The 21603-nt window shown below is 42.4% G+C and overlaps 1 protein-coding gene across 2 annotated transcripts in view; it reads left to right on the top strand.

Moving 5' to 3' along the window:
* The first annotated feature begins 2319 nt into the window (after positions 1-2319).
* The window catches only part of SLAIN1 (SLAIN motif family member 1), a 53579-nt gene continuing 34295 nt past the window's right edge, over positions 2320-21603 (top strand). For both annotated transcript variants that reach the window (XM_064440713.1, XM_064440712.1), the window contains exons 1-2: positions 2320-2907; positions 6143-6282. In XM_064440713.1, the coding sequence (XP_064296783.1) occupies positions 2408-2907; positions 6143-6282 (640 nt within the window). In that variant the 5' untranslated portion in view covers positions 2320-2407. The remainder of the gene's footprint in view (positions 2908-6142; positions 6283-21603) is intronic.

Genomic DNA, 21603 nt, shown 5'->3' with positions numbered 1-21603 from the left:
ACGCCCAGCCCTAAGATTTTTCTCCTCGGGAACTCAGCCCAAACAAGTGTCTGTGTGCAACGTTTGTGTAGGCGGCACAAATGGGAGAAGGCAGTCGAAAATTTGCAACTACTTCTACTCATAACTGAGGACAAGCATTTCCATGGCGACTCTTAAGATCCTGTGCCGTGACGCTACATGCTATAGTATGTCTCCAAACACGTCTCCTGATGTACCTCCAAACTGGTGTCTGTGTTTTCTTTATCGATGAAATATACTGACGACACTGCCATGATTCTGTGATGTACCTGTTCCGGCAACAGAAAAAATCAGATACCCGTTTCCTGTTTTTTTGTTGGTCCACTGAATAACTTTGCTTGCCTGGTTCAAAGACAAAAAGTGATTCCTCCATTTTAAATCTCTTCTGAGTATTTGCTCTGCCTTATTGCATCATCCAGCACTGAGATTATAATAAAATTCTTCTTGGCTTTTTTTCATTGTATATTACTGATGTCTAATAAACTCTATATTACATATTCCGCTAATTATCTTTATTATCACTTTGCAGTCTTACTGGATTAGCATACGCATTTCTAAGACTCAAGGCTTGTACCATTATTAGCAATAACAACCTGAGATACATATGCCTTTTGCCCTGGGCTAAACATGTAGAAACTCAGTACTTCTTTTCCTTATGGAAATAAAGATTACAGCTATCTGTAGTAGTGAAAACTGGAATATGTTACTCACTCTGATGACGCATGACAAAATTGGGGCCAAACCGTTTTTACACTCTCAGCATTTTTCCACTTCTTTCCTCTAAAGAGACAGAGGAGACCAAACAAAAGTTTCGGATTAAGCGCTATCTGGTTGCAATCTGGTAGACTGGGGGCTACACTTACTCTCTTCATTGATGAAAGTTATGTTATCTGGAAGTCAGTGCTTTGTGCCGTGCTGCGTCTTGCTTTCCAGCCATTTTTGTAGCACCCGTTGTTATTTTTCTTACTGTAAGAGTGCTTAAAACACCGACAAACAATAGTGCTGTTGTCCTATGCGTGTGCAGAAGAAAGTTTCCAGACTATAAACAAAAGAGAGAAAACTGTGACAGGCTGCATGATTTCAAAGTTGACTTACACCCTGAGCATAGAACCAGTGTCTGCGCCTCCTCACGTAACAAACCTGAGACAGCGACAAAGCACTGTGAAGGTGGTGGTGGCCATTATTGCTAGTCCTCTGCCTAAAGCCGATGCTCAGGAATTGGGTAGCGCCTGACCGATAGCTACTATTAGTGGCTGGCTGAGCAACTTACACGCTTCCTGGAGATTTGTTCCCTATTCCATATCAGGGCTTTACGAGACTTCGGGACGGTAACACCGGAGGTCGTCCCCTGTAATTGTAGTCAAGGGAAATGAACCCAAGGAGGGCTGTGCGACGGCTGAGCTGCCTGGGGCAACGCTCAATCTCTGCTCACCTGCTAAGGTGGAGGAAGGGACGCAAGCGATGGTTTCTTTCAATACTGGGCAATGAAGGACTATTTAAAAACACTACCATGAGCGAGCATTATTCATCCCTCTCTCAAGCAAAGACTCCAAAGTTACAAATCCATCTAAGCACCGGGACTGTGCTAAAGGAAGTAATTTCAATCTGAGGGCACCTTTCATCTCAGGGGTTCTCCTGTGCATAAACAATTATGTAGTTAGGCAGTTCCATCTTCTCACTTCACCAGCAACGCACCTCCAAAAATACATCGCTTTCCTCGCTATGAACCCAAACTCCCAGAATCAGCACGTTTCCAACCCGCAAAAGCCTGGTTTTGACCGAACTTGTTTCTTTCAAGCCCAGCAAAACCTCTATTTGCGATTCCCATTCCCATCACACTTCCAATCTGCATAATTATAACCCTGACACCACCAGGCTCTAATTACACGGCTCACGAGAGGAGCGGCGTCCTGGGCCAGATCCAACCCGCGGGTGGGGCTGCCGGGAAGGAAAGCATCTTTGTGCAAAGCCCCGCCGCTGGTGGGGGGAGTGGGGGGAGTGGGTGGGCTGGGCTGGGCTGGGCTGGGCCGGCCGCCCCCGGGGCTACCGGCGGCTGTCCCGGCCGCGGCGGCCCCCGCCGCCCTTCCCCCGGGCGGATGACGGGGGAGCCGGGCGGCTCTTTGTTCCCGCCGTGTGCGTGTGCGCGGCGCTCCGGCTGCCGGAGTGGGAGGGGATCCCACCCGCGTCCTCCCCGCCGCTGACGGGAGGCGCAAGAGCGGGGGCGGGCGGCGCAGGGCCGGGCCGGATCGGGCCGGGCCCCCATCGCAGCGAGCGGCGGCGGCTCCCCGGCGCTCCCGCCTCCCCGCGGGGGCCGGGCGCTGCCCTCCGGCGGCGCGGCGGAGCAGGTGCCGGGCGAGCCGGCCGCAGGGAGGGAGGGAGGCAGGGAGGGATGGAGGCCGCCTTGATGAAACCGGCGATGATGGCGGAGGTGAAAGGGAGCGGCGCCGGCCCCGCCGTCAGCGCCGAGCTGGAGGTGAAGAAGCTGCAGGAGCTGGTGCGGAAGCTGGAGAAGCAAAACGAGCAGCTCCGGAGCCGCGCCGCCGCCGCCGCCGCGGTGGCCGCCGGCCCGCCCAGCCCGCACCTGCTGCTGGCCCCGCCGCCGGCCCCCGGCGGGCTGCGCCCCGCCAGCCCCCCCTGCGCGGCGGGCGGCGGCGGCGGCGGGGCCGGGCCGTGCATGCCCAGCCCGGTGCCCACCCTGCTGTGCGCCGCCGCCGCGCTGGGCCCGCCGGAGCCCCTCGCCTATTTCAAGCCCTCGCCCGGCCTGCCGGCGGCCGGCGGCGGGGGGCAGGAAGCCGGCGGCGGGGCGGGGGCGGCGGCCGCCACGGTGCTGGACGAGGTGGCGGTGCTGGAGCTGGAGGACGGCGGCTGCGGACAGGACGAGGATACCTGGTACATGCGGCTCTGTGTGTGTGTGTGTCCGTGTGTCCCCCTCCCCAGAGCCGGGTGTCGGTCGTTCCCCCGGTCCCCAGCCGGGCTGGCGGCGCCCACCCCGCTGGTGCTCTCCAGGCTCTGATTAGCATTAGCGCCTAAGTCCACTTCATCTCGTTCTGCTTGAACTTAAATCTGCCTCTTTTTGATTATTTTTTTTTTTTCTCTCTAAAAGTGTGGGCAGGAGGGGGCCGTGTCCGGGAATGGGGTTCAGGTGGGGGCTTCCCCCCCCCCCCATCCCGCCCAGGGGGTCGTGCCCTCGGCGGGGGAATCTGCCTTCGTTTTCCCCCTTTGAGGAAGATCGTCTCTCCTCTAATTCCAGGTCTCAGCCCTAGTTTCAGCCTCCTGTTTACATAAGGAATTAAAAATAGCGGAATTGTTCCGGGAAAGCCTTTATCTGAGCAGCGCTGCCTCCCCATCCTAAAATCTCTCTGCCCAATTGTCTCTCATCATCAGGGATTTGGGAGGGCTTTTGTCTTTTAGACATTGATCTAAATGGTTGGTTGTGTATCTTGAGCGCCCACGTAGCTCCGAAAGGCACGGTTTGGTGCTAGTAAATTGAAATAAAGCAGAAATGAATAGTGAATGAATAAAGCAGAAAATAAAATCGACCTAGAGGAATGGTTACGTTCGCTTAAAAACAAAAAGAAGGGGAAACGATAGACTGGAGATATAAATAAGTAAGTGAACCTGGCGAGCCTCAAAACTTGTCTCGGCAGCTTGGATGGATGTCGTAGGGACTAGTCAAATGCTGCTGGAATAGTGGGTGAATCGGTGGCTGCGTAACTGCGCTGACCGTCATCGATGCTCAACTGTTTTAAAGTGTCAGTAATAAAGTACATATTATCTCCATTTAAGTAATTGATTTAAGTATCGGTCAAAGCTTCAACGTAGATTTTATGTGGTTAGTTTTTATATCGAGCAGAAGTTTATGTCAGGTGAGAATAAAATTCGGTATAATGCAGCTGAGGTGCATTTAAACATCCTTATTTGTGGTAGCAGAGAAAGGATTTAAGAATTAATCTAAATACCATAAACATTTCTTGAATGTTGGTTGTGTGTACTTTGCGGTACAAATAATACCATGCTGCAGTTTGGGAAAATTGCTTATGAGAGTCATCAACAAATCGTATGGAAATTTCTGTCAGTGTTGTTTCATTGTGCACTGTTAGTCCGCGCAGGGCTCTTCTGGGGCTGTCGATCTGGGCTTGAATCAAATTTTACCTCGATCCTAACTTCCCTTCACATTAAGGAATGTCAAATTTGTTTGATCCTGTCCTGTTAAGCAAAACGTTTTCCCTGTTTGTATTTCAGGGCAGTACAAAGTCAGTGTTGTTTTATGTGACTCAGTAGGGTTTCCTATTTGATTTGCCCCCTGGAAGCAATCCTAAATGCTTTTTGAGGGCCAAAACTTACCTTCGCGTCACGCACGTGTGTGTCCATGGCAAGAATGTCATGACATAGATTTGTTAACAAATCTGTACTGCTGAGAGCGAGTTGTTTTAGCTGTTGAAGGTTTTTCGTTCAAGGCTAAATCTCTGTCGTTGTCCGTGAGAGGTCAGCTGTGTGATGCCAGCTGCTTGGGGCTTTTTTGTAATGTCAGTCTTTAAAGCAAACTGCTATCCGAAAAACAAAAGATCAATGTGTATCCTAGTTGTTGATTAGTAATTTTAGGCCTTAAATGTCTTGCCTTTTTTTTTTTTTGTTGTTAACTGCAGTTACAAAACCCCCTGTAGAATTAGCATCATTGCAGAGAAGTCAAACCTCTTTTTACTGTTGAGCATTTTACCGAAATGTCTGATCACTGAGAATTCATCAGTCAGATGTTTAGCTTTTGGAGTACTTCTGCAGGTTAACAGGCAAGCTGAAAGCTTTTCTTCTTTTTTTTTGTCTTCTCAGTATCATTTTTAAAATGTGTAGCCAGGCACCGCAGGAAGTCAGGGGAAATGAGTCCTCTCCTCAGAGAAATTCAATAGTTGATCTTTGCTAGGATTGCTGAGAGAGATAGCGATCGCAGTGAGGATATTTATTCCATGTGAGCTGGACAGAGAGTGCTGACTGACTTCACAGGATTTTAAAAAAAAACCCAACCATTGAGCAGACACTGGTGAGCAGTTGCTGTTGGGGGGGACTTTGGTAGCTGTTGAGCTACCCTGAAGGTGAAAGGCTGCTACCTGTCAGTGGTCCCCTGATGAGCTCAATCCTTTTTTTTTTTTTTTTTTTTCTCCACTCTTGCCTTTTGCACCCCCTGTGTGCAGGCTGGATTCCTTTGCAGCCCATGGAGCGTTTTGTTGGTGCCTGGGAATCTGCCGCTGACTGTCTGCAGCCCTGTCGATCAGAATTGGTCAAGCCAAGGAGCTGTGAGCCGTCTCCAGCGGCCAAGAATAGTTCCCTTCCTGGGAGATCTGCACTCTCCCAGGTGAACGGGCATCTGCTTGTGTCTGCTAATCTGCAAGGGCCACAGCAGCAACACAGATCCCAGCTTCAAGAATTTCCCCATGAAACCTGCTTTGATACCTGACTTCCTAATGTGGCTACTCTCACCTGAGAATAATGCATATACACTAGCTTTTCTGGCATTTTTTTTTTCTGCTGGAATTTAATATCGACACTGTGTTTCCACTGTTTCTTAGCAAATGTTTTCTAATCTTTAAGAATCTGACTTGTGCAACATTTGGTTCATCTGGGAGAAGATACTGTGTGTGAAAATTAGATTATAATCACCATTCTGACAAATTAAGTTGTTATAGATAAAAGAATGGAGTAGATAACAGTGAAATTGTGATTTAAATGTAAAATCAAATACTGGAATTATCTAATTTCTAGTACAGATAAATATAACAGGGAAAACTGATAGTGTCTTTGGTGTGTGTACAGCTCCTAACGCATTTGAACTTTGGGCGGTGCTGAAATTCAGCCTGTGGTAATGATGAAATGCAAAATTTTTATGAGAAGTCTCCTTGAACTTTGATTTTACATTCCAGACCTGTAGAGTTCATATTTTGCCACCTACTTTTCTGAGGAGGGAAGAAAACTAATGTAAACTCTTCTACTTAGTGATTTCTTTTGTTATTAGAATATCATATTGCAGGGCATTCCGCTGTTGTACATTATTAGTGGGTAGGAAATTGAGAATGCAGAAGTAAACTTTTAAGCATTGCATATCTTGCTGACATTTCTGTGTGTTTTGGTTAAGGTTGTATGTTTTGCCTACCAAGACTCACACTCCTCAAGAGAAATCACTGAGTCCTCTGCAGTGGTGCAGGCGTGTTCTGGATCATCCAAGTCCTGAGATAGAGGCTGCAAAACGTTCCCTATGCTTTAGACTGGAACAAGGTAATCTTATTCTTTGAATTTCTTTACTAGTAAGTTGGCATTTTTGGTCTGGCATTTCACTCAGGTGTTGGATTTTCCACAATTTAGCAAGTTTTATGAATGGCAGACATGCAGGTTTTCCTATGACTGCAAGACTTCCTCTACTACATAAATGCTATTTGTTGTTTGCTTGTTTGTTTTTTTGATCATGCTTTTCTTTTTTTTTTTTTAAGTCTTCTCCTCCTTCATTATCCTTTTCTTCCTCTGCATAATTCGTGATTTTTAAATTTGGCAACTTTTATCCATGGATTAAAATAGTGGACCTCTTGGCAAGAAAACTTTGACGCTAACTTTACTCTTGGTATCTCTATTAAGATTTGAAAAACAGTGGATTTTTTGTAAAGCCAAAATTATCATGGTGCTATAGATTTTTGAAGGTGTATTTGCCCACATCTAATGTAGTATTGGGACTTTGTTAAGTATTGGACAGACCAAGAAGAGCACTAACTTGACTGCTAGCGCTGCTTTGTTGGGCTCTGTTTAGCCTCAAGCACTGGGATCAAACTGATGGCTTTTTGGTGCCAGTGAACTTGTAGAGTTATATCTGGGTGTGCTAAATTTTGTTCTAAATAAATATCAGCCACCATTATTTGTACTTTTTTTACCATGTAGGGTCCCCTTACGACTGTAACAAGTGTTGTTGAAGAGTGTTTAAGGTAGGAAATACCCTCTTAGGATTTGTAACTTGCTACGAAAGAAGATGCAAATGAACAATATAGGAAGATGACAGGAGAAAGAAATTAAGCTAATGACAATATGAGCATATGGTTGCATAAGCTAGCTACAGCTGTCATTCAGAAAGATTGAGCCTGTACTTGTATGCTTTGGAGGATATGGGTAGTTCTGGATTAGCCTTATCCGAAACCAGGCATTTAACGGAATCAGTATCTGAAGGCACCTGTCTCTTTGCATTCACTATAAAAGATCATACAGCGGTTATTGTGCTAGCAATATGCAGTTGCGCTCACATGCCTAAAGTTAGGTGGACCAAACTGTGGTACCTATGAGTGTCAATGGCAGTTTTGTCCATAGAGTCACAGGAATCAGGGGAGCTGCTCAGGTGATGAGATGTTGGCCTTAGGATGAAGTTAATAGCTCTCCTGAAGCCACTGACAGTAATGGGTGCTTGGCACCCAACTCCCACCTGGTCATCTGAAGGCACATCCTTGTGGTGTAGGGTGTCCTGGCCTGGCACTGAATCCCAGTGCAGAGGCTCCACTGAGATTGCCCCTTGTAGTGTCATTCGAGACGTGCTCGGTTACCCTGGCTGACCTGCCGCTTCCACTCAGGGCAGATACAGGCCTTCCATAGGTCCTGTGCCCTATCTGCCATTCCTTTGACGATATCTTGGCCTCCCAAGGGCCGCTCAAATGGGCCAGCGCACCTAGGTATGGGCAACTGAATCAAGTCCGTAATGTGAATGTAGAAACAAGCCAGAGGAATATGTGACCTATTTTTCCCTTACAAGGTATTATTTAAATTTAAAAGGCAATGAAGACATTAGAAAGGCAAATTTATTGTTGCAAATTTAAATCGCTCTGTGGTTATGAGTTCAGTCTCTCTCTGTGCGGAAGTCACAGCGAGTGACATATGTCACGCAGAGTTATGTTGACAATGAGTTGCTTTGATCCATATGTTCTACTTGTGGTGATGGGTTCATGAATTTCCTGGGTTCTGTAGAAAGTTTCTGGGAAATTACATGCAGCATATAAAACCCATTATGGGAGCAGTATGTTCAAGGATGGAATGGGCTTGTGTTTCTACTGCAGCAATTTTATGCTAAAATTATTTTTAATAATACAGACTTGATTAACTTTTGTATTTATCAAGATTTTCTTTTTATCACCTATACCTTTTCAAAGATTGCATACTAAGCAAATGTCTTATTTCTTACCCTAACCTTGTAGAAGTTGGTTTCACAATATTTATTTCTTCTTCAGTTTTGAAACCAGGAATGAGATTGTTGTAACTATCTAATAATTCTGTTTTAAAGTACAAGAAACTTTCTGTAATCTGACTTTCCTGGGTTTTGTTTTGCAGTATGCTCTATCAGTAAGTACGTGCGTGTAAATATGTATATATAATTTTATGCTAATTTTAAAAGTGACTCAGTAAGAATGGCATTCTTCTTTTCCAGTACTAAAGTTTCAAACTTTGTACTTGTAAGTTGAACAGTGTTTTCCCTCTTTAGTCATATGCCTTGAAAGAGCATTTTAGAGGGATTTTGAAATCAATTCGTGCCTTTTCTGTTTGGCAATGGGTCAATGGTAACACTGATGTACTTGAGAATTATTAAATGTGTAGTCAAAAAACACGTATAATGTACCAATCTGTGATTTCTGAAATGGCTTATAGGTACAATTCGCTTAATAATTTTGTCCATGGTTCATTAGCCAAAAATTAATCCAGTTTAGATGGTAATAGCTCTTTAGGCACTGTAGTACACATAGAAATAAAAAGCAGTAAAAATTTACTTTTGTCTGCAAAGTCAGCATATCTGAATGAATGCACGCAGAGGGAAGAGCTGTGAGCCAGAAGAAGTAAAATTTTGTCAGGCTGTTTTTCTGACTTTTAACTAATTCCTCCTCTCTTCTATGATTTTTAAACCTGTGCTCATTTATTGCTGCTGAGGTAATTCTTCCTATTACATAAATCCTTACATTCATAAAAGTATTCATTTGTTGTCTGAAATACCCCAGCATATTAGAATAGCTCATAACAAGACTGAAGGTCTTGTGAGAGACTTCTGCCAAAGCAGTCCTAGGCAATGAAGTAATACGACTACTTGGTCTTTCAGGCTGGAGAATCGCTCAAATGATGCTAGTTTACCTTTCACCTTGTTGTGCTCACCAGCCTGTTTCTTTTCTACTGAAAATGACTCGTTTAAGTATTTCATGGTGGCAGTACGATTTAATCTTGGAATAAATCTTTAAGGGTATAAGCACAGTGGTTCTTCTGTGAACTGCTGTGAGAACTTGAACAAGCTCCTCAACGTTCCTCTGGTCTGCCGCGGTGTACGTGAAGCTTTTATCGAGTTTGTAATGAACGAGGCTTATTACAAGTCCTGTTTCAGTGGAATAGGCATGCTAGCTTTAAGGAGGATGAAAGTTAAATGTAATCTGCTATGATAAGATCTTTGCTTGGAATTGTTCCTGTTTTCCATGAGCAATTCTAGTGTTGAGGTAAGATTTGTTTGGTTGGGTTTCGTTTTTTTTTTTCTATGGCCTGACCTGGATCACTTCTTTGTTTTCGCTCCTCTTTATTCATCTTTTGTTTGAAACCTTTCTGGTTTGTTTTGTTTACAGCGGTTCTGCTGTAGGGTAAGCTCCCTCTCCCTTCAGTTTTTAATGTTGCAGTCTGTTTTATTTCTTTAGATTCATTCAAATCAGCAGGGCCACATCGCAGTGTTAACCGTGTGGTGGGACTGCTTCTGTATTTTCTTGGTAGTACTTGGAGAGGTTGGAACATGTCAGTATTAAGCCTAGCAAGCAGAGAGATTTGACATGTAAACTACTTTGCTGGTGCAGATGGGTATAACTCCTCTGAAATAGATGAGATGGTGTTGATTGACACCCTGGCTGAAGTTACCTTCTGTAGCTTTGCTTCTGTAAAATGCTGTGGAGCAGGTGGGTGGATAAATTGAGGAGTTAAGAGGCTTACCAAGGAGCCCGTTTGTAGGAGCTCAGCTTTTATACAGGGCTTCAAAGCATATCTCATCCAATTCAGCCTTCCAGACAGAAAACTCTTCTTTCTTGGAGAGTATGAAGTATTGGCTGGATTCAGAATTTGGCTTAGATGAGTTCTTATTCAGAAATGCTGCTTCAGATGTTTAAAAAGAGTAGGCAGCAGAAGTCTGTAGGTTTTGCAATTGGCTGCAGTAATGTATAGTCTTGAGATAAAACTCTGCTTCGTTTCTTAAAATGAGTAAAGTGCTTCAGGAGGAATGCTTTTATGTCACCTGTGGATGACAAGCTATGTTGTAAAGTAGATCTATTGTAGTTTCTCTTCAGTTGCTTATGATTTCACAAAACCCAAGAATCTCATCAGTGAAATTTTAGCTTTTATTGTGCTGGATCCCCATGTCACATGTCAGTTAAGTTTGATGTCCAAACATATAACATATCCAGAAGAAAAAAAAAAGGGGGGGGGGATTTAATTTGACAGTACTATATTCTTTTTACCTGTAACAAATAAAAAAATCTTACAGCCGGTAGGATCCCAGGCAGAAGGTTTTTACCTGGATGTGGAACTTGTTGCTTACACAGAAAGAGGCTAGGTTCTGTCCCATTCTCCTAATTTGCTTCTCCTTCCCAGGTGTTCGTAGTGAAGTCATTTAGTTTGGAGTCTTTATGATATAAAATACATTTCATCAGCTCACAATTGCTGTCATAGGGAGCTTTTACACTGTAGTCTGTTAACAGCAGAAGCAAACAGAAAATACTGTAAATGGAAAAAAGCTTTTATTTTGTATGCTTGAGCTGGATCCAGTGCTGCACCCAGTGCAGGGTGGGATTTTTTTATTATTCTAAAATAGGTTTAAGTTTATTTGCTGTCCATTGATGCTTCAGAGATGTATGTTCTAGCACTCAGGACTGGATTAATAAGATTTGATACAGCTTTCTCATCCTTATTTTTCGTATGTAATGGAGATTAAAGTTTTATGTAAAATGCTTTTGGGGTAGCAAATGATAACGTGCTGAAGCTTGCAAATGATTGGATTGTTGTTTCCATCATAAATAATGTTTCTAAAGCTCTAGGAGGAATGAAAGAAGTGGCATGACTGATTTGGTTCCTTTCTGTATATGCTTCTGATAATAAAAGGTAATAAGCAACAGTAACTCCTGTCAGCACCTGAGCACCTTTCAGGGAATGTGGCTTCTCAGAGGACAGGATGCATGGCACTCTTCTGCTGCAGTACAAGCTTAGTGCTCAGAGCGCACATATACGTGCACAGGAGTTATTTCCTATTAGATTTCATTTATTTATGTAGCCTGTTGTAACAGTTGAACATTTCCAAGCAGTTCTTAGAGGTTTTGCAAATGCTGCTGTCGCTGGATTTTCTAACACAGTTGCTGAGGTTGATTTGTGTATTTCAGTTGCAGAAAAACTTGGTTTTGATATTTCGCTTAGAAGCGTGTGCTTGCATTTCAAACAGAATATTTCTCTCTAGCACTGAAACATTTCTACTCTGCAAGTACACTTCAGGATAGAAGTGTTTGCCTGAAAGTCCTTATGGCATCAAATGCATAGATGATCACATGCTTCACTTTTTAATATGTCTCTTAGATAGGACTTCTACTTTTTATTAAATTATAATAAGCATACTGTATAAGAATTCAGTTTCATATTTTGGGATTGATTGTTGTACAGCTCATAATTAAATATTTTCTTAGAATTGATTTCTGGTTGTCATGATATTTACAAGATGCTGAATTCTGAAGACTGCGTAAAAGTTTGTAGAGAGGTGGTGTTGGATCTTACCTCAGTTGAGAAGATACATCCTAAAACAGGATGGGTAAATGTTCTATTAATCCGTGCTAGTTACTGAGCTGGGATTATCAGGTCATCGTGGGTCGTTAAACAGCTGGAAACATTGTCAAGTTTTACGTGAGGATTTCAGTAGGCTTATTTAAAATAAGAATAACTTATGCTTGCAATATAAGCTCAAACTCTGTAATGCAGCATATGTCTAAAAGCAATAATAGTAGTATCAACCCTGGCAGTTATGCTAAAAATATGGGCACAGTTATTGTTATCCAGCATGAGTACTAATCACTGGTTTTGTTTCCAAAGTATACAACTACTTTCCTGGACAGAAACTAAAAATAAACCTAGGTTTTATTAATGGATCTGGGAGTGCTTGAAAGCTTACCCTCTGAAGGTATTTTTTCCATGGAAAAGAGGATCTTTTCAAAACTGGGCTGTCCTGGAAGCTGTCATTTAATTTTTGCTCCTGGTAGTCTAGGTGTCTTGCTCATTGGTTGCTAGTCCCCAAATTATTGTCATAGCTTTTGTCTTACATGCTGACTTTCTTTCACTGCTTATTTTTGATGTCTGCAGAAGAGAGGTAGGAATATTTCAGAATGTAGATGAGCCTCCCCCCTGTGGTATATAGAGGTAGCACTGCATCTTTCCTGAAACGATGGGCTTTTTTCTGTATTTTCACTTTCTGGAAGCACTTTGGTTCTTGTCTTCAAAGCATTGCATCTTTTAGGAAGCTTCTGTTCAGACTGTTTCATGCCATGACCCCTCAGTATCTTTTTGTTGGTCACTTCTGGGATATAGTCTGTAACCCTGTAAATATGCCTTTCACCTTGGCAGCTGACCTTGCATTTTAATATATTAGAAAGAAGTTGATTATTTGTACTTGCTTTACCAGGTGTTCCACATCCAGCATACCTCTGCTCATATTCTGTCGAAATACAACATTTACACCAGTGATTTGCTTTTACCTAGGGATCGTGCAAAAGTTCTTGTAATACAATAAAACTTTTTTGACTCTACCTGATAATGAAATGTAGTTAGTAAGCTCTACTCTGAACACTTGTGAGGCCTTGACATTCACAGATTTGCTTGATCTTTTTTATGTTGCAGGGCAGAGGATAAGTTAGTATGAATGACAGAGACATAGGAGTTTATAAAAATCAAATTCCCAAGTCAGTCATATAATTTTCTTTCATTAATCTCCCCTAAAATATTATTTTCTTAATTTTACTTCTAGATGGGATATATTGGTAAAATTTATGATTACAGAAAATATTTTCTTGTGGAATATTCACTTTTGGGGGGTTACTAAGCCGTGATGCCTTTCATTCAGAGGTCTCATTGTCTTCTATTTCTTCAGTCATGGCACTTCAGATCTTGCTCATAATCATTTGTTTAGATGCCTAAGTTCAGTCTCTAGAATGGAGACAAAGAGGAGACTTGGGGTTTCTTTTTTGTGTGTTTTCACATACTGGTAGCTGATGTGAATTTTTTTGTAATAGTTAGGCACAACAATTTTGTGCCAGAGTCCGTACACTGGTGAAGTAGTTCGTGTAAATGCAATAGTTTGTGTCTGCTGGTCTTAACTGAGATACATGGGGTATTGCTTTGTGTTGCATCTGAATCACAGAGGCAAATCTGGGTGACTGAGTCAACCCTGGAAAGATTTTTTGCATCTCAGTTACCAGAGCCAGACACGAAGCTGTTTCTGTTGTATCTGACTGTACGTACCCTGTCCTTGGGTCTCAAGCATTTATGATGTGAATTCATAGAATGTGGTATGGCCCAGCTTTATTCTACTTAATTTTAGGCATGTGTCTGGTATGCCTAAATTAACAGCAGTCACTTTGGTCATGATTCGTTTATCTTAACAAAGGTGCCAAGTATAATTTGACATGCCGTTGGGTCCTTGAGATATCCACATGGGGCAGGAGGGTATAATACAGGAGCTGCACAACAACCTCATTCATCTGAACCAGCTGGAGCACCTCAAATGCTATTACATTCTGATATTAGACAACTGAATCGTGTCCCTGCTGTTTTGTGCTGAAGGGTGAGCTCTGCTCCAGACTCTAGGTGTTTAAATGAAGCTGTCTAAACATTTGAGGTATGTTTACAGTGGCCAAATCTGGTGGGCTTCAAGACAAAAGGGAGTTCACTGATCCTTTTCTTCAGAGCTGAAGTTGTTGGAATCTCAGACCCAGGAGACTCTTGCTTTTCAGTCTGCTAGGTGCTGCTGCGCTTCCCTATTCCCAGGTCCAACCAGTTGTAAGGCTGAGCCTTGATGGCAGATCTCACACCTGCACTAATACATGCACTCCCCGTGTACCTGCCCAGACCTACGGTCCCTCAAGTGTCAGACCCCAGACCTCCACTCTCTGGTAGCTGACCCCTAGACCTGTTGTCCCTGTGGTATCCGGACCCCAAACCTCCAGTCTTAGGCACTGGCTAGTCTGATGTTTGCTGGCACCTCACCTGCATACTCATATGGACCCATCTACTCACTGTCCTAGACCAAAAGTCCTTCCAGTGTCAAGCCTGTAGACCTGTAGTCGCTTGATAGCGGGTTCACAGACCTTGCGTCCTGCTCGCTGGCTAGTGTGGTTTGAAGTTTTCTGGAATGTCTCTCATACACGTGGCACAGAGACACCAGGACACCCTTTGCACAGAGGAATAGTTAGGAGAACGGTTCAGTAAGAAGTAGGAAGAGACTGCTTAGGCACAGGGCTGGCTCAGACCAGTAGGCTGACCAGCAGCTTTTTTCCAGATGGCCAGTGCCTCTCATCCCCCTTCTCTTAATTTCCCATGCATATTCCTTGCCCACTCATTGTGTTTCCTTGCTTTCTTTGTCCTTTTCTCCTCCTGAATAAGCAATGTGTCCCTGATTCCTTTTGCCCATTGTTCCTGGTTTTGCTACATCTGTGCTCAGATTTGGTATTTCTGGTGTTGTTACTTAAGCTATCTCAGCTTTAAATGGTGTTATGGATGGGGTTGCCAAGGCACTGCTGACATTGCAGGACTCTGCCCCAAAAGGTCCCTGGTGTTCCCATTCAGCTGCCTGTGATGTTCAGCTGTTTCTTATGGAACCCCTCTCAATCCCTGTGGGACCCAGCCATCTTGTGTGGTCACTTTTGGGAGCTTGACAGCCATTTCCTTGTGTTGACCAATGTCTTGTGTCTGGTCCTCTAGTTCCTCATGTTATGTGCAGTTGCCTTCACATCCGGCCAAGGAGGACAAGCCATTTCCTGGCTTCAACAAACAGTATTTAAATTCCTATTACAGCCAATAGAAAGACAGGACTAGGTTTGGTTGTCCCTATAGACGGCACTGATGCCTTTGAAATGCATTGACCAATTGTCTAAATGACACGAGTTGCCTGCATGTAGGCAGCTGAATTGTGCTGTAGCTCTCCGCTGACTGTAACTGGAGCTGAGATGCAAAACCTGCTTGTGGACATTGTAGACACTTGGAGGAAAGGTCTGTGGTATAATGATGAATTCCTGAAACAATCCTATGAGAGAAAGTTTATTTCTTTTTGTCTCTAGAGATACATGTGTTAGTGTGGTTGTTTTTTTAATAAACATTGTTTTTATTGGTAATGAACTTGATCTCTTCAACAGTACATGTATTAACATTGCAGGTGACTTTAATAGGTTAGCTGTTAATTCGTTGGAAGTACTTTAAGGGTTTTGGAAGGAAAATTTGTAATTCTTTTCTAATGAATTCTGGATGTAGCTTCAGGCTATAGGTCTTAAATTATTAGCATGTTGGCATATGGCTCTTGAGGTTTTGCATCCATCATACAGTAGTATGTATTTGTTGTATTGTCTTCTGTTTAGAATTGTTTTTTATGTATGAAGAAATTCTGTATGCGGTTTGTATTGGTGCTATCATGTCATTGAAAAGTTATCAGCACACAAGAAAATAAGTTGTGCAAGATAACTTGCACTTGCATATTTTTAGCATGTGAATGGAGTTCAAGTAGCATTAACTGCTTGCTACTTCTTTTAAAATCACTTGACAGCCATGTAAAGATTTGTGTCAGAAATGAAAGTAAGCTGTTAGGACTAGGGGCTGTCATTTGTTTTATTCTTCAGGAATGGCTCATATAATGTAATTCCAATTTCATTGGCCTCAAGGTACTACCGCAGTATAGCCTTACTAAAAGAGTAGGATTGAGTATTATCGCTTAAGGTTCTCCATAACATGTCTCAAGACTTTTATGAGTGCAGAGAAGGATTTTGTGGCCTGTAGTGTGTGGGTGAGAGCAACTTCCTTATCTGTTATGTTGTTGCCTGCAAATACAGAGTACTGGGCTCAACATCCTAAGGCCTTAAAGTCCTTTCTACCTAGGAATCCACCATGTCCCTCAATTAGTTCTGTGAAACACTAGCAGACCACCTCAATGCTCTTTGTTCCTCTTCCCAACCTGTTGGAAAGGCAGGGGAGAGAGCAATTTGTAGGCCAGCATGAAATAGGACAATATGGAGTGATGGAGGGAATCGTTGCTTCAGCCTGCTCCTCTGTAGTGTCACCAGTTTTCTTTTTTGTCATTTCTGTTCCATGTGTTGCAGTCATACAGCCAACGTTAAGAGCACCTCCTGGTTGTTTCTTAACATCTTTTGAAACAGTGGGTATGAAATAATCACAAATGGATCTTTATGTACAGATTTTTTTTAAAATCAGTTTGTAAGTAGGCACATATATTCTTGTTGTGTTGGACTTGGTCCAAAACCAACTTTGTTGGTTTTGGCCTATGTGGGTGCTGATAAATCTGAGGTAATTACTTGGAAGAAACAAATGGGTTTTAAGCTTGAAGAAACATCTCAAACTTTGTTGTCCAAGTCCATTTCTGCTTATTGTGGACATGACTGGTTTTGGTCATGGAAATGCTTAAAAGATACTGTAGAGTGCCTTTTACCCTGAAAAGTTAAGACTTGGGCAAAAGGATGTTGTGGCAGTGTAATAATTGTATTCATAGAATGCCCTGAGTTGGAAGGGACCCACAAGGATCATCAAGTCCAACTCCTGTCCCTGCACAAGACAACCCCAATTCACAGCGTATCTCTGAGGGTGTTGTGCAAGTGCTTCCTGAATAGCGTCAGGCTTGGTGCCGGGACTGCCTCCCTGGGGAGCCTGTTCCAGGGCTCTACCACCCTCTGGGGGAAGAGCCTTTTCCTAATATCCAACCTATTGATAGTACTTCTGCAACTTCAGTGCTTTGACTCATGTCTTTCGTGCCATTCTTATGCTTGCCTTGTTGTACTGTACTCTTGGTTGATAATGTTATACTCCTCTGTCAGCTTATACCTACATTACTTGTTTGCAAGGAGCAAGGATTGACTCTTTCTTAAATGAGTGTATGGGTCTTGCTGCAGTATAGGTACTTCTGGGAGGTACTCGCAAGGTGAAGTTTACATAGGGAGTCTCTCTCTTGAGATGTGTGACATCAGCCCCGAGGAGCTTAAATTTAGGACTCTGCTCTGAGTCAGTGCCAGGAGAAACCAATCTTTCTGTAGGGGGTCTGAAGAGACTAGTCTCTCTAAGCTAAAAATTGTCATTGAGGAAGCCCTGACCCCTGTGACAGTAATGGTAATGGGTATCTGTATCAAATAGATATGTGTTATTTTACCCATTTTTCTAGAAAGGTCTAATTCTTCTTAATGTGACTCTAGGTTGGTGTTGAATCTTAATTCTGCACGAGAGGATCTATTCTTAATACTTTGTTGTCAGAACTCTATTATACTTGGCAGTCACTTAAACCTCTATCAGATCTTTTCTTAATTCTAAACTACCATGATTTTTTCTCCAGTTTGGCATTCTAGAAGTATGAAAACCCTATTTTACAGTGTCTTTTATGTTTGAAGGGGTTTGTGTCTTTTTTTCTGCTTTGGGCAATAGTGTTAACACTTTCTCATAATAAGCACATAACTGTGACACCTGCTATATTTATCCAAAAGCCACAGGGGTCCTGGAGGGTAGTGCTGCTTTTGACCTTGATTTAAGCCTAACTTTTAGCTTTTCCAGCCCGATTCAGTATAGGCAGCTGGTGTACCTGTGCAAAGGAAAAGGAGCGTGGCATCTTGGAAGAAGGTGTCAGAGTCAGAAACTGTAGATGGAGAAGCTCCCTTGCTAAACCTTCCTGGCAGAGGTTTAACCTGTGAATAAAGACGGCAGGAAGATACGGTTGTAGGGGAAGCTATAATGTGTTTAACGGTCTTTCTTGGACGTAGGGGAAATTCCAAACTGAACAGTAAGGTTAGAAAAAATGTAGTTTAGGGTCAATGTTTGAATTACTTAATCTTTTTCATGTAATGGTAAATGATCAAGGAAGTTATGTCACAGCAGACACACATATTTGGATTCCACCTGGTATGTAATTATTATCCCGTACTGTTAAGAGAAAGATGGGAAATTGTCCTTCTATGATTCTGTTATTCAAGAAGGGGTTCCTTACCTCTTATGCTTACCTCTGCTGCAAATGGCAATGTACAAAAGAAAAAAGAATTGTGTATGCTACCAGAAATTTTAAATTAGGAAATGTAATTAGCCATATTTTTCCTGCAGCCAGTTCGCCTGAGAAAAAATTTACATCTTTGATTCGAATTGCTGTTAGCGTATCTGTTTAGCAGTACAGTACGTGTCCATTTAGGAGAACTGTTGTACATCCTGCGTGCCACATAGAAATGAAGTTCTCTTACATTAACTGGAGCAAAACCCTAGCTACCTTACCTGAAGTAGTGTACGAACCACTAGATAAGTCTTTTGTTCTTGTTTTGTTTGTTGGCCTTTTTTTTTACCCTCTAGTCTTATTCCTTTAGTCTATTCATTGGACCTCTTCAGCAGAAGAGTGTGAAAGTACCCGGTGTAGTAGCTGAGCTCTGATCTGCAAGAGAAGTTGAACTAGTACCTCTTAAGCAGAGAAGAGATAGGTAGCCTTGCTCTTTGTCCTAGAGGAATCCCCTAAGTGTGCACTTAAAGTATGGAGGCGCTGCTTCAACTTCCTCTGTTTTGTGACTGGCAGCTGAGTCCTGCTTGAAATCTATATTTTAAAAATCCAGTTTATTCCATAAAATAATCCTTTCAACATGCTTTTAAAAATGGTGGTGGTGGTGGGTGTTGTTTACACTGTGGTTGAATGTTTGCCTAATAATTATATATTTGTGAAGAGTTTTAGTTGATGTAATGTTTTGTTTGGTTTTGGTGTTTTGTTTTGTTTTATTTTGTTTTCTGGAATAGCACTTTTACTACTGTCTTCTCAAGTCTTTTTTTTCAACTCCTGAGACCAAAGCTGCAGAAAGGGAGCCTGTCCAGCAGAGTTGTGTGGGACTGCTGTGATTGCAATGACTCAGCTTCTGTACTGAATGCACAGGAAGATAAATATGATGGCACTGACGATCTTAGATCTACCAGTACAAAGACACAATGACTCAAGAGATCACAAAGCAGCTGTTGTTCTCTGAGGGATGAAAACAGCATTTCCAAAAGAGTGGATGCACTGCTATCATTGGGGTTTTAAAACTCCTTTTGGCTGATTAAACTGGAGACGTCTAATGTACAGTTGCAAGAGATCAGGGGGATTTTTTTTCTGCACAAAAAAAGCCATATTAGTTTAACTGGTTTTGAAAACAGGCCTCCTTCTCAGAGTGAAGTTAAGAAAATATACAAGACCTGTACTTTTTTGCTATGTAGAAAGCAGCTTGCTGACAAGATAAAAGCTTCTCATGTTCTTAGTAGCCTTGAAGGGTGAGCTTGTATATGGAGCACATACAGGCACACAGAAGACCTCACCCCTCATTGTTGTGTTATCAAAACATAAGTAAACCCTAAGAGTTAATCCTGTCAATGCATACAACCTGTCTACACTGTGCAGAGGTGCATCAAACAGCCTAGCTCCAATGCATCCACGCACTGCAGTGCAGTGCCACAGGGATGATATACATCAGTATAGCTGTCATTTGGATCCAGCTTGAATGAATGTCATGATACTCATCATATTTCAACTTTCAGCTCACATCATCTCTAGCTACCATATATGTCTCTGTGTTAAACATGCTGTAAGTACCTTCAAGATAAGGTTCATACTACTTTGTTTAAGTCATCCTAAACTTCAGGCTTGAAGTAAGGGACTAACTGAAAAACAGAGACATCTCCAGAGCATGAGATCTGTCTTCCTCCATTGACAGGGAGGAACAGAGAGGAGCATAGTTGGTTTAGTAGGACTGGAGGTCAAATCTGAACATTGAAAATTAGTCGAGGGTGGAGGAGGTGCTGCATTTTACAAAAAATTCTTCCTCCACCTCTCCCCTCCTGTGGCTAAAATTCAGATTGGCTCCCATACCATAGCTTTTGTGAAAATTTTTACTCATCCAAAAAAATTAATTTCCAGCCTTTGCTTATGCTGTGGTAAACTGGAACTAATTCTGTTGAAAGCAGGCCTTCCACCACTGTAAAATTAACCTGAGACAAGAATCAAGTGAAGTGTCTCCAGTCTTATGGTAGGAGGGGAGGTAACTAAATAAATAGTATTTAAAAAATGGTTTTATGATAAGCTTTTGTAATGCCATGTACTAGATAGAAGTAGTAGAAAAGTTATGGTAGTGGAAATGTAGTAGGAAAAAACCCTATGTTGATCCAAAACCTATTGCAATCACTGGAAGTCTTTAACTGACTTTCTTGTGGATTGTGTATTTGTTTATTGTCCTTATGTTAGTTCCTTAAGGAATTTCGCCTACTAATTGTATGCATTTTGGGATGAATGTCAAATCACTTTGAGAGCAATTTTCTGCTTTATATTTGAGGTTAAAAATATTATAAGCTGAGATTCAGTATTTTAGTTCCCACATGACTGAAACTACAATAAGTTCATGCTTTGGCTGGCAGTGATCAGTACAAACTGTTTAAAACTCTGGAGCTTGATTTCCCCATAGTCAGATTTTGCTTGCGCAAGACTTTGCAAAGCTTAGTTTGACACCACAGGGTTCTGGCACACAGTACAGAGCTACATGGGGTATTCTTGCTGTTGTACACATGTCAGGAAGGGCAGGTCTGTGCTGGAGACCTGAATGTAGCATAGTTTTCTTCATCAAGAATGTGAGAAGATGTGAATCTGTGACCTGCTTTAGCAGAAGTCCCTGGTATATGTGTAGGGTTGTTCTTTTTAGTGATATAACTTTGTTAATTCATGTCGATGCTTGTAGAGTATTGACATAGAGAACAACTGTCCTCGGTGGTGTAAGAGTCACTACAGGTCCTACTATGTTGTGTTGGCAAAATACCCCTGCACCAACAGACTTACTTAGTCTTTGTTAAGTAATTCAAAGAATTGAGTGGATATGAGAAGTAAAGTGGTTTGGGGAATCAGGTACCTTTGAACTGCAAGAGAGATGCCTTAGAAAAGTATCATTGTCATAAGTAGTAGTTCAAGGAGTAATCTGACAGAGAACTGCCCAGAAATTAGTTTACTTTTACCAGCATTTACTGCAACTGAAAAAAAAAAAATTTGTCTCTGCACCTACATGACTTGTACAGGGGTGGACAAAGCCCCTTGGTGAATAGGGGACATGAAACTACTTCTCCTTCCCCTTGGATGCTGAGGCAAACCCCACATGTAAGGGTAGCCCCAAGGGACAGAGCTGTGTGGCTGGGGAAGAGGAGGACCTGTAACAAGAGTCACATACCCAGTATGTGTACCAGATGGATTACTAGCTTGAAAGCCTGCTCCTGAATAATAGATGACCATGTCCAAAGAAGTGGCAGGCCAGATTTCTCTTAAGTGAACTTTACTACCAGATACTT

The sequence above is a fragment of the Phalacrocorax carbo genome, chromosome 1 (assembly GCF_963921805.1).
Source record: "Phalacrocorax carbo chromosome 1, bPhaCar2.1, whole genome shotgun sequence".
Lineage (NCBI taxonomy): Eukaryota > Metazoa > Chordata > Aves > Suliformes > Phalacrocoracidae > Phalacrocorax > Phalacrocorax carbo.
This window is presented reverse-complemented; position numbering and strand designations above follow the sequence as displayed.